Source organism: Larus michahellis, chromosome Z, assembly GCF_964199755.1.
Source record: "Larus michahellis chromosome Z, bLarMic1.1, whole genome shotgun sequence".
NCBI classification, from domain to species: domain Eukaryota; kingdom Metazoa; phylum Chordata; class Aves; order Charadriiformes; family Laridae; genus Larus; species Larus michahellis.
In genome coordinates this window covers 25212679-25226047 of record NC_133930.1, presented here as the reverse complement: position 1 = coordinate 25226047, position 13369 = coordinate 25212679, and the positions used below count along the sequence as shown (strand labels likewise).

Here is a 13369-nt window from a genome sequence, read left to right as displayed (position 1 = left end):
AAAGTTCTGAGTCGTCTCTGATGGCTGTTGTCCCTTGGACTGCTTTAGTTTCCATATCTAATTCAATCAGTTATTTTGATGAATTCTGGTTTGTAGGAAATATCTTTCAAATTCTAATTTAAAAAACCCACAATACTGCATAATCTATTAGCCCCATAATTACATGCACTATCTTCCTTTTTATGGTCTTGTTCCTGCAGTCTCTTGAGGACCCTCATGAGGCACTGAGTACACTCAGTCTTTAGCAAAACTGCACTGGAATTCATAGCGTTCAACAACTTGTATAGACACTCAGCACCCTGTTGAACTGAGCTCACTTTTTTTGGTTTGGAAACAGTTTTGTGACTGCTCCAGTTGCTATTTCAGTGCTTGTCTTTGTAGCCAGACAGATACTTGAACTTAATTTAGCAATTGTTCCAATGGTGGCTCATGGCAAACAAAAATATTCACCTAAAATAAGTTGTGTGTAAAAATTCTATAAAATAATGTGCTTATGTTACTGAAACGTTTTACATTTCAGGATCAGTTAGGTGAATTGCTAGTGGCACTGGAAGAAAAGTCAATGAAGATTGAAGAGTTTGTGAGTGATATTGAATCCCTATTTAACTCTGTTGAGGTAAGTAAGTCCAGTGTTTTATCGTACTAGTTTTCTTTCCCTCTACAAAATTATTTCTAAGATATGCTTGCCTTGTTTGTAGCGTCATTGCTTCCACTAAAACAGGCTGGTTCTTCAGTCCTCAAACTGACTGTCCCACTGGAAGGTGTTAACTTTAGTGGAAGAGAAAGATTGCTTTTTTTTTTGCAGATTATTGAAAAGTGGAATATGTGACTTTCAAGCACTGGAGGAAAAAGTTCCTTTAAATTTTTTTTACGCTTACAAAAAGCTCGCGCTGTTTGTGTCTTTATTTAGAATCCTGCGTGAAGCATCTAAATGAGTTGCCCAATGTCTTAACTTGTTAATGCCCAAGTTCTTAAGCCTTGAGGACTGTATTAATTTCAGTTGAAAGTATTGATTTTTAGCTATTTTGAGTCAGACTTCCTGTCTCAATGCTTAAATATAGAAGTTTAATTTTAAAAAGTAACAGTAAAAAAAAATATTAAAAAATCTGCCATTGTTTTTACTGTCTTTCTCTAGCATTATTTCTCCCCGATGAGCTTGCTTATAGAAATAAAGTTCTCTTATTCTCAGGATGCCAGAAGGAATCTGGTGGATGGCTCATGTATGGGTAATTCGAGAGTTTCTGTGTATTCATTAAATGTTGTAATTTCATTCTGCAGATCAATTTACATCTGTTTTTACTTTGCAGGAAAACTGTAAGAAAAATGCAGACTTACTGGAAAAGCAAAATGAAGAGATGCTTAAGAAAATGGTAGCACAATATGATGAGAAGTCAGAGAACTTTGAGGAAGTGAAGAAGATGAAAATGGAGTACCTGTATGAGCAGATGGTTAACTTCCAGCAAACTGTTGATTCAGCAAAGGAAACTTTGGAGGCAACAGTAAAAGAAACAGAAGAACTCGATGGATTTGTTTTCCTAAATGTGAGTAAAAATGGCTTTCATACTATAGCTTTTATGATCCTAGTTAGGAAAGCACTTATACAGTATCTAGGCTGAGAATTTTACCTTAATTTTTTATCCAAGTTATTTACCTTAATATTTTTTTCAGATAGCTAAATCCTGCAAGTTCAGCTGTTCCACTCTGAAACTGCTAGATCATTTGCTTTTGTCATGTGAATGCTCAGAGAGAATTGCAAAGACGATTCATAGGATGAAAACATGCCTTGTGCTATTAAAATGGTTCCATTTTGTTTCGTGAAGAGAAGGCTAAAGGACACTTTGATAATTTATCTAGAATTAATTATTCACTGAGGAGTAAGAAGTGATACTATAAAAGGTACTTTACTGTATGAAAAATAAAGGTGAAACAAGAGAGCGTAATTGAAAATTATCTAAACTGGAAGACGAGTTGTTGAGTTGTGGGGATTTTGTTGACGTTTTGTTTGTTGTTTTTTTTTTTAAATGAGCAGACACAGACAGTAGTTGTGCACTATAAGTACTGAGGCTGTGGTAAATGTTTACTGCTGAAAAGCAGTGAGTGGCTGTGTGGTGTTTAATTGCTGGCTGGGGTTAAACCATGGCAATGAGATAGGCTTAGGAATGTGCATGTGACATACGTGTCTGTAATGGTCCTTTCTGGATGTAAAAAACTTCCCCTGTGAATCTGCTTGACTTGAGTTACCTAGTTTATGCAGTTGTCAGTCATAAGGTGGTGAAAGAGGGTCTTGCAGGTTAATCATTAACTGCCTGGGTCCTCCAAGATTGTTCTTGTGCTGCAAGACTTGTCCGTAAGTGATCTGCAACACTTCCTCCTTTATAGAAGTGTATCAGCCGTCTTGAAGGGGACTGGATTTCTGAGACAATAATCTTGTACCATTACGGAATTAGCAAGTAGTCTGGAAGTAGCAGAGAAACCATCCTGGGATGCAAGAAAGGAAAAATTGAAATTACTGCCTAAAGACTGATCATTCATGCAAAATAAAACAAATACAAAACCTTTGGCCCATGCTCCAGCCGTTATGGAAATGGTGGAGCAGTGTTTGGCTTTCTCCCCTGCTCCAAGCTATGCAATGTCCTAGTATCCTGTAACCAACTGAATGCCATGGGAGACTGGCTATTTTGGGATGGATGAGAAATATACCTTATTTTCCTGGACTTTGTGAGGTGCTGGATGAGTACTTTGGCAAAAAGATAACTTTGTAATCAGAAATTCTTTTGTGGGGTGGGAAAATTGTTTGATTCCCTGCCCCGTTCTGTTTGTGATAAAGGACAGGAACTTTTCCATCCAAGAGTCCGGAGACGTTAGCTGAAGATTCATGGACCATGGGAGAAACTCTCACTCCATGAGTACAAATCTCACACAGGTTCTAGTAACCAGAAGTTATGAAGGAGATTTCAGCCAGAATTTGGATTTAAGTGTTCTTATAGTGCAAGTGATTTCTTTCTGTAAAAAACTTGGTTTACGAAAATATTTGACTGTGCTCTGATCTTTAAACCTGGATATTGAATACTGACCCCTGAGGAGTTTAAAACCAGATTTAGACTTAAATAACCTGCGGAGCCAGAGCTTTGAAGTGGAATATTCTTAAGGAACCAAATTCTCTGCTAGTGTGAATGAGCAGCATCACAGACAACATCAAGTCAAGCTGTGTGTGTTTTATGTCTGTGGAGACTGGCAAGGCTGTTAGATGAGTGGCTCTTCAACATTTTCAGGGTTTTGAAAACTTAACGCATTTCTTTTTTTCCTCCTTTAGTCATCTAAAGAATTGAATAAAAGGTATATGAAGTATGGCTTAAGTGCACTGTAGTGAGTACTAGGCCTAGCATGCAAAATGCAGGCTTTGAAAACGCACTGCTAATATTCATAGCTACTTTTATAAACCTTGCAAATAATGAAATTAAGAGAAGAGGTTTTATACTTGTAGCTGTAACTCATTGGTTTTGAAGTGTTTTGCACTTGCTGTCTAATATATCAGTTAAACAACTAACATTTTAAAATGTCAGTTCAATTTTGAATCTCTACACAGACGCTTTTAAACAGATGTTCCTTGTAGTTATTATTATACAAACTTACACTAAAAAAACCATTTCGACCATGCGTCCATCTCTTAGACATCACGGGTATGGTCTTTTTTCACTAGTCTGGTTCTGCATTACCTGGCCTCTGAAAGGTTGTAATGGAAAGTGTCACTCACATGGCTGGGATTGTTGGGCTATATTTCTAAACACAATTCCAGAAAAAAAAAATGCAATTAAGTAGTTTTCAAAAGTTTACCAGGAGACTATGGGCTGATGTTTTCCCATACCTCTTCATCGGCACCGCCTGATTCAGGATTTGTCAGGGGGCTGTTGCTTCATCACAGCTGCATCCTGGCCCACCTCTGCATACCAGTAAATACATGGAATCCCAAACAGTTCTCTGCTGTGTGTGATCTCCTCGAGGGAGTCATTTTAGTGAGACCCATCCCTTATGAGAGAAGCGTGCAATTATAAGCCCATACTCCCCTGATACAGTTTCCAAGGCGGGCTACAAATACTAAGACAGGCTGGCTGCAGGCTTCTCCTGTGCAAGCCCCCAAACCTGCTTTGCCCACACCACCACCCCTGACTTTGTCCAAAGGGCCTGGGCGTTGTGTGGTGCATATCAGAGATACCCCGGTCAGTGCTGCCTCTGCCATCAAAGCAACAGGCGTGCCCACGTGGACTGGGGTATAACAGTGACACCAGGGTTCCAGTTTGCCGTCCAACTACAATCCCAGGAAGGTGCTCTGAAAAGAATGTGCCCAACACCCCTCTTGATTCCCATTAATCTGCAGAATTAGGACTATACATTTGGACTCCCCTGTTCTAAGTCAAAATGTGACAGTCTGGCCACATATCTGCATGTAGTTTATTGCGTAAGAATAGAGCAGGTATAATGTGATGAAGTGATTTTCCAAGCCTTTCTGTATACTTGGTCTTTATTTGTTAACTTACAAACTAAACTTAAAGTTTATTCTATTGTGTGCATGGGTTTTGTTATTACTTTGATAATACCTGACTTGCTAAAAAAGTTCAGAACAAGTCTGTATAACAATGCATGTTTTTCTAAAGAAAGTCTATTTTATATTTGTTGTGCTTTGTTAAGATTAAGCATAATTAACTACTGTGGTGACTGAAAAAAAGAAAGGGAGAAAGGTAAAATTCAGTTGCCTTGAAAAAAAAAATCTTTAATTTCCTTGAAGCTGCTTGTGCCTCAGAATTAAAAATATGTTGGGTTTTTTCCTGTGATGAACTCAGCAAACATGGACTAATTAAGTGGAATCCATCTTCCTTCTTTTTTTTTTTTCCTTGCCACAAGCAGCTGCTTTACATTATGTCTCTGGAGTCAGCTGCTGTACTTTAGCTCTAAGGTTTGCAACCTTTAAAGGCTCCGCCTTAGTAAGACTGAACCCCTGTGCTCTTGGGAGTCTTGCTGTGAACTTCAAATCCTCACGTTCTCTGGGTCAAGTGCATACATACCAGGTACTCCCTCTCTGCACTCCTGATCTGACATCACAGTATGCTCTAACTGTTCAAAACCAGCAAAACAGCTTCTCCTTGCATGCTGGCCTCAAGTTCATGGGAAGTATTTAGAGAAGTGTACATTGCATGGTCTTTTCTTCTGGCCTTTGGAAGCTATGTGACGCCACAAGGGATTTTTTACAGCTATGTTTTTTCTTCCAAATAGGTTACTTTCTGCAATGGATACTACTCTCTCTTTAGAAAAGGTGCCCAGTGCTTTTTCACTGTTTGAGCACTATGCGGACAGTCCAGGACAAAGCAACCAGCACTCTTTAAAACAAGTGGCTGGTAAGCATCTCTAAGTATTGTCTTTACAAAAGCTAACATTTTGGCAATGCTTTGGAAATTTTATGGTGCTAAAAACAGAATCTATTTGAGAAGTATAAATTTGCAAACCATGTAATTAGCAGAGTTGAATGTAAAATGAAGTCTAATTGTGCACAAGGGTTTATAGTAGGACACTAAGATGAGCAACAGAGGGAAAAGTGCTAAAGTGGGGGATTCTTGCGTCATTTTAGATATCTGTACCTCAGACTAGGAGAAGGTCTCTATCTGTAAATCTCCCGGGGATAAAGAAATTGCTGTTCCCCTGCAGGCAGGGACAGAAGAGGCAGTCAAAGGGTCTCCTGAGCTCTTTGCCTCCAAGGGGGGGCAGCCCCAGCATCGCTGGTGTGGGGAGGAGAGCAGGGGACTGGCTGACCACTGAAGTCCCTGGGTTTGTGCCAAGTGAACGGAGGTACCTGAAACTCCCATGGGACATGAAGGGAAAGTGGTTAACTGTAGCTGGAAACAGCCTCTGCTTCAGAGGGCAGCAGTGAAAGTTGTCCATGATAAAAACGTTTATTCACCTCTATCTGATATTTTGTATTCTGTAAATAGCCTGCTTGTGTGGACTTTCTGCTCTGCCTGTACATGTACCTGTAGAAATTATCTGGACAGCTGTCAGCAAAGAGTTGGCCACCACCGATTTTTGACTTCATTTTCACCATAATGAGGTCTCGCTCCAGTGCTTCTTTCTCATGAGAAGGTTTGTTTTGGGAGCTTGCACCTCGCTGTCATGCTCTGTGACCTCCCATTCACCGTACATGCACCCCCACCGTCCTAGTCACTCTGGCTTTTCAAGGGATGCCTCTTTCTCCTGTGTTTGGTCCCTGAGCACTGGAACTAGAGCATCGATTTCCCTAAGGTGCTTTGTTTCCTGGCTGGGTTTTCAGGTGCCGAACAGGGCATTCGACCTAGAGGAACTGGATATCTCTGAGACCTTACCTTACTTGTCAGATTTGTATGAATTTGCCTGTGCCATTCTAAGCTTCTCAGGTGAGGTTGGACAGGCACTTGTGCAGGCAGTGTTACCTTCTTTAGGAAGTCAGATAAAAAGATCTTTTTTGTAACCTGCTCTCAGCCAGACTTAGTGGTGCAAATGTGCTATGTGTCTTGGTTTAGTTCCTAAACTCCCTCTCGCAGTCCCATGGGTACAACCATTCTTTCTTCCTGGACTGCCACCTACTGCTGAGGTCATCCAGGAGGACAGAACCTTCTTTTGCCGTGCTGTAATTCCTTTTCCCACAAGTCACTCCAGTATGTTTTTCCTCAAACTACTGAGATCCACTTTTCAGTTTGATTTGCATTACCTACTGCGTTTGCTGAACAGCAAATGGCTCCAGACCAGTATGTTTTGATAAGCTGGAAATGAATGACTGTCCACTAGCAAGTGACCTTCAAAGCTCCTCATCCTTTATACTTTCTTCTCTTTCTAAAATACACAGTTTTCATTCTTCACTTCCACTACCAAGTATTTCAATTGCTATTGTGATTTTTACTTTGGTGAGCAGTAGACAAAATATATTATTATTTTTTCAAGATTACACCCTTCCTGAAGGAAAGTAGAGGTAAATTCCTACATGAAACTTTATTTGGAATTGAATGCCTTGAATACGTCATTTGTCACATAGCAGAGGCAAATGTCAGATACTCTCCAAATTCTTTCTGACTGAAGCCATTTGATGAAATAAATGTGAATTTGCCATGTTTCTCCAATCCACATATATTTCCTTCAGAAAGTATAGTCTTCTACTGAACAATTTCATAGAACTTTATTTTCACCACTTCATAAACATCCTTCCTTCAAAACACCCTTCATTTCCAAATTTTCCATATCCAATAATGAAAAGTCCTTTCCATCAAATTCTTCGTCTTTCACATAAGTCACCCCATTAACAAATGCATAAGCATCAAACACCCTTGCAGCATACTATTGAGCATACTGGAACCCAGGCTGTGGCACAAGAACAGTGGGTAAAATTAAAAACTATAAAAAATTTTATTTCCAACGGCTGCTGTGAGTCTTGCCCTTTTATACCAGAAGGCAAGGACCTTTGCTGATTATAACAATCTTCCATTAAAGTCACAGAGGAATGTGACTGCTCTCCTTCTTCAAGTCCACAAAACCAAGGAAATGTTATTTCTCGTTACATTGGAAAGGGGCAAATACTCATAAAATATTTGGCTGTGGAGATTAGGTAGCATGAAAGAAAAGCTTCCTTACGCCACAGCACTTCAATGAAAACTGAACTGACGAGAAAATGTCACACTTTTCTGTTGAAAAATATGATTTAGTCAAACTTGTGGTACAAATATCTCTTTTTGTTGACTAAAATCCATTTAAAAAGGGACCGACACTTTGATAACACATGAATGTTCTGTTTCTGAAGAGTTGAGTTCAACTTCTTGCTTTGAAATTACTTCCTTTCCAAAGTTAGTTTCATATTATGCAACAGGAAATTAGAAATCAAATGTTTCTCAATGTTAACAAACTGAATTTTGATCTATAACTTTTTTTCAGAAGTTTCATTCATTAATCTCACTTCTGTTCAGATTTGGCATAATAATAAATCTTGCAGTTGTGGGGTTTCTGCGATCATAAATAGAGGTTTCTAGGCAACTTTACAGGAAAAAACTTTTCTTTCCGCGCTGGGTCCACTGAAAGGAAGTCTTTTCCTAAAGGTGATCAATTTTTAAATTGACCAACTCTAGATGCAGTCAAAAGACAAAATGTGGATTGTTTTAGCGATGAGAAAGATAATTTTTTTTTTTCAATGGGAAACAGATGTAATCCTACTGTACTGGTAGCTCTCTGTATAAATCATAAGGAAACAGCCAGCATCTGCATTTGCCTTTTTCATGCCACAGGGGATCATCATCATTTCTGTGAAGATAACTGAAAAAAGGCAAAAGCTTTCTGCTGAGATTCTAAGAGAATTCATGCAATATGTAAATTTACTGGGTGAAGAAAAAGAGCCATGTATTTTCATTCCCTGCAATCACTTTGACAATGAACATCTTTTGGGGCTTTTTTGCTTCTTTCTTTTCCCTCCTTCTCTTTTAAGCCATAATCGTAGAGGGGAACAATATCTCATCACAGATGGATCTGTGCCAATCATGAGACAAAGTTTATATGAAATTTGGGGAACCTTGGAGGTCTTTGAAAGCACTCTTTGTGAAAGATAATCCTAGTTGTTCCATGAGGTTCAGGTGCTTCAGCAGAGCTTGGGTTAGCCTGCACACCAAGGATCCTCTGTCCACTGGGTCTGTAGGGAAAATGACCATGCCAGGCAGGAGCACCTGGTAGTGCACTTGCAGTAGGAGTCCACCCCTGGGCAGGGGTGAAGCCAAGGCTGCAGGGACCCCCCTGCTCCCCAGGATGTTAGTGCAGGAGCTCTGAGCCTTCCTTTACCTAAAGCACATCCCTGCTGCTGTCAGACCCAGTGGATTTGACACACAGCATGAATCCCTTCTTGGTATGGCAGGTCCTTTCCCCTGTCCACCTTTCTGGGATCAGCTACATACATCTGTCTCTGGAGGAAACTTTCTTCTTCTGCAAGCTCCCTTTCCCCATCAGTGAGCTATCCCATGCTGTTTGCTGCGAAGTGCTTTCAGTCTCCGCTTTTATGACCATCCACTTCATAGCATGTCCTCTCGTGGCTGTGCTGCAAGGCAAGGTCAGGTAATGGAGAAGGCAGTCACCCAAAGGAACATGTTAAGCTCCAGGGTCTTTTGGCCATTCTGAGGAGGTGGACTGGAGTTATGAGGAGTCTCTTGGGGTTTCATCAGGACATGTGCATCAAAGTGGAGAGGAGAGCTGGAGAGCTCTCCCTGTGACTAAAGGGAGCAGGTTTCCTGAGGAAAGGAGAGGGATGGCTGGAGTTGTGTGGCAGCTCTGTCTGTCCAGGATTGCCACAGCCCTGGGAGCCTCCCTGCCAGAGGTCGGAAACAAGCAGCCACACCATGACTTGTCTGCCTGATGGTCCTGCCCCATAGGGGAGGAACCCAAGAACTGGGCAGGGTGCGGGCAAACACTTTGCACTGGGTTCAGGTGGTCCCAGTACTAGAACTGGATCTTATTTTGTCCAGACCGTGAGGGAAATGGGCAGATTACAATGCCAAGCAATTAACTTTTCAGTTCCTAATTTAGGAGGACCTATTGCTCTAAAACTGCACCAGTATTATCCATATTTCATGTACTTGCTGTACTGGTTCTGTGGAAATAAGCAACCTTAGTGAAAATAAGCAACCAGGTGTTGCGTGAAACGGGGCCAAGTGGTTTTGGCAGAAGATAAACCCCCTTGCGTTCTAACACTCCTCACCGAGGTGGGAGGCTAGGTGCGGCTAGGTTTAAATTCTGAGTGATGCCCAATTCAGCACTATCAGTCCAATCGCGTTTAATATGTATTAAACTACTACGATTTGGATACACTAATAGTGGACTGCACCTTCAGTCTAGTCGTGCTCCTGAACTAGCACGGCCTCTCTGTAGTTTTGGTCGCGTTCAGTGAGAAACTGAAACGACTAGCTACTTAAACAGTGCAGTTTATTTAAACAACAGATATACAGGTTCTTTAGGATTGCTGGTGATAAATACACTGTCTGCAAAGCACGTGCAAATAAAGATATTGCTAAGTATACAAACGTGCAACAAAATTATAAACGATACAGCCTGGCTATAAATGTAGAGTAGAGATTCTCTAGAGAAATTTCTAAGTCCCCGAGAAAGCGCTCGGTGTAATCGAAGTCTTACCCAAAGGCGTCCCTATGGGGGGGAAGAGAGGCTCAGCCCGTCGACTGATCCCGGAAATCAGCGGTGGAATTCTTCGCGATGGTGTCTTCCCTGACATCCCTTCTCTCTTGGGCTATTTTTATATTATTTTTTTATCTTCAAAGTGGAGTTTGAGTGACTTTAGTCATACGTACTTTTATTATGATTAATGTATTCAAGGAGGAGTGTTCACACCTCGGGGGCGGATAGCCTCCGGGATGGAGGTGTGTTTTGGTACATTGTGGTGAGCAAAGTTCGCACAAAAGGACAGCATTTCATCAACATTAGACGAAATGTTGGCTCGGGTAGCGTGTAGGCCGCTTATCAGTTCCGTAGTACCATCTCGTCCCCATATCTGCTATTCGTCACAAGGGAAGGCCACAGAACAAGCGTATTCCATTCCATCCCTCGTGTAGTTTCGCAAACAACCTTGTACAGGGAATCACAGATGTTGCATTCTTCGTGTGCTAGCTGCGGCTGTATTCTACCTCAGAAGCCTCTTGATTTTATGACTTTCCTTAATGTGTGAACAATGCTGTACTTTTGTATTCTTGGCCAATTTAGTAATTATTCCACACCAGGTTGCCTCATAAACATGTAGGTAATTTGGCTGAAAGTAGAGAAATGTGAATAACAACAGGAGACTTTCCTCTCAGTCCCGCAGACACCGACTGTCGTACCTCAGGAACCAAATTCGGCCACCAGCACCTCCATTGCTGTTTACTGGACTGTGAATGATGGGGATGCCATCGACTGCTTCCAGGTCTACTGTATGGAGGAGCCTCAAGCCAGCAAAGATGCAGGGGGTGCGTAAGGTCTTGCCTTCATGATGGCAGGTCTCCTTTCTGCTCTGATCTGGGGTCAGCAGAGGGGAGGCCAAGCTGCAGGGGAGGGCCCAGGATGTAGAAAGAAGAGGAGCTGTGAAGACATCACGTGTAGGACTGAGGACCAGTAACAGCGGAGGAGAGCGTGAGGTAGATGCCATTCCTTCTCCTCCCCTTTTGTCATCTAAAATGAAAGATAAATATAATGGTCTGTAAAGTGCAGGGCAGTTGTTTGCAGAGAAGCAGCAACATCCCTGTTGAGGTGCTCTTTTATGAAGTAGGCAGACCTTCAGAGAGAGAGTGTCCATGCTGCTCTGTGGGTACTCATGGTGACTGCAGATAGAGTTCCCAAAGGGCCGGGCTTCATTAGGGTTTTAGGTCCTTCAAGTGCTTTGGAAATGTGTCCTAATAAAAACAAAAAATAACAGGAAAAAATAATCAGTATTTCCACATGTGGACAAAGACTTTTTGCAAAATTACATTAAAATACTTCAAATGTTAAATATGAAATTGAGAAAAGAGAATTGAAATGCTCATTCATTAAAAATCTCTGACTGACCATAAAGTCACTTTAAGCAACTGGGCTCTGCACGTATGCATGAAAGGAGGCTGTAGAGAGGTGGGCGTTGGCCTCTTCTCCCAAGTGAATAATGACAGGAGCAGAGGAAATGGTCTGAAGTTGTGGCAGGGGAGGTTTAGATTAGATATTAGGAAGAATTACTTTACTGAAAGAGTGGTCGGGCACTGGAACAGCCTGCCCAGGGAGGCGGTTGAGTCACCATCCCTAGAGGTATTTAAGAAACATCTAGATGTGGCACTTCAGGGCATGCTCTAGTGGCAGAGACTGTAGGTTGTTTGTTTGTGGGGGTTTTTTTGTTTTGTTTTTTTTTTGGTGTGTGTATGGTTGGACTCAATGATGTCAAAGGTCCTTTCCAACCATGAAGATTCTATGATTCTATGTTTGTATGTGGGTGGGTGTGTATATGTCTGTGCATGCTAAAGGATGATAAGGGGGTTTTATAACAGCTAATTATATATATTATAACAGCTTTATAGCTCACGGCTATAAAGTCCATTATGAGAAATTGTTATCTTACAGAGCAGTGAAACGAGAGTTGACAACTGCTAATTGTACATCTCAAACATGCAGCCTAGTCCTGTGTAGGACCGAGGGCCATAATCTCCCCTTGCCATCAATCGGGTTTGAGCACCATCAACTCAAGGGCACATCAGAAAATTTCTATCAAAACTGAGTCAGAGTAAAATATGAGATCTTGGTTAGTAACGCTTTCTGGATTTTTTTAATTGAGTGGTTTCTACATGTTAGTCAAGAGGTGCAATTATAGGACCGACCAGTGCAACATGTGAGTGTGACATCCCGTGCATGTGTGTGTTTCTCCTAGCTTTGGTGGAAGAGTACAGAGTGACGGTGAAGGAGAGCCACTGCATTTTGGAGGACCTGGAGCCAGATCGCTGCTACAGTGTGTGGGTCATGGCTGTGAACGGCACAGGCTGCAGCTTACCCAGTGAAAAAGCCATTTTTAAAACGGGTATGTACGTATTTTGGCATTTAATTATTATTTTGTCATTTTCTTATTATAAGCTTCAAATCCTTAGACCAATTCTAGTCCATGGTGTTACTGACACAGAAGAAACTGCTTCGTTTAGCCCATCTGGCAGATAGCAGGCAACTCGCGGTTGTTTCCCTTTTGCTGAGAGATAACAGCGTAATTGCTCCTGGGAGGAAACTTGAAGGCATTTGGATTTGAAGATGTTTCCAGGCCTCGTGACTGGGGCATTGGGGCAGCACATGATGAATTTCTCTTCTGTGTGCGCTGTGATGCTGCAGGGCAGCTCTGGGAAAGCCACACGGCTGCTCCCTGCTGCTGCTGCTTCTCCTGTGGAAAATGAGGTGACGGCTGTGTTTTTTGCCTCTCTGTCATCCTCCCAAATACATCTACATTGCGTCGATTTAAATAATTAACTTTTCAGGGGAAGGCCTGCTTTACTGCGGTTACATGCTGTGTCTAGCTCAGTGGGACACAAATCTCAGGTGTGGCTGAGAGGCTCTGCTGCTGTTTAAGTGCTATAAATTAAGATGAGTAATTAGATGAGTATTGTTTATGAGCTTCATTTGACGGATTAGTTTTTCTGAGTTTTAATTTCTTTAGTAATTTGTATTGACAAAACGAATGCTTCTTGAATTATGAGCAAGGTGAAGCATCTTGTGTCTGAGGCCCTCTTGCCAGACAATTTTTTTAGTGCTACAGGATAAAATCGTTATGTTCTTGCAGTCACAAAATACAGACAAGGGTATTTAACAATTTTGTGGTGAAATAAGTCTTTACAAC

The 13369-nt window shown here is 41.4% G+C and overlaps 1 protein-coding gene across 1 annotated transcript in view; it reads left to right on the top strand.

The window, feature by feature from the left end:
• The window catches only part of CMYA5 (cardiomyopathy associated 5), a 52241-nt gene that overhangs the window by 21261 nt on the left and 17611 nt on the right, over positions 1-13369 (top strand). The window contains exons 3-8 of the mRNA XM_074569851.1: positions 521-616; positions 1308-1541; positions 3314-3336; positions 5269-5390; positions 10851-11000; positions 12422-12568. Coding sequence (XP_074425952.1) covers positions 521-616; positions 1308-1541; positions 3314-3336; positions 5269-5390; positions 10851-11000; positions 12422-12568 — 772 coding nt within the window. The remainder of the gene's footprint in view (positions 1-520; positions 617-1307; positions 1542-3313; positions 3337-5268; positions 5391-10850; positions 11001-12421; positions 12569-13369) is intronic.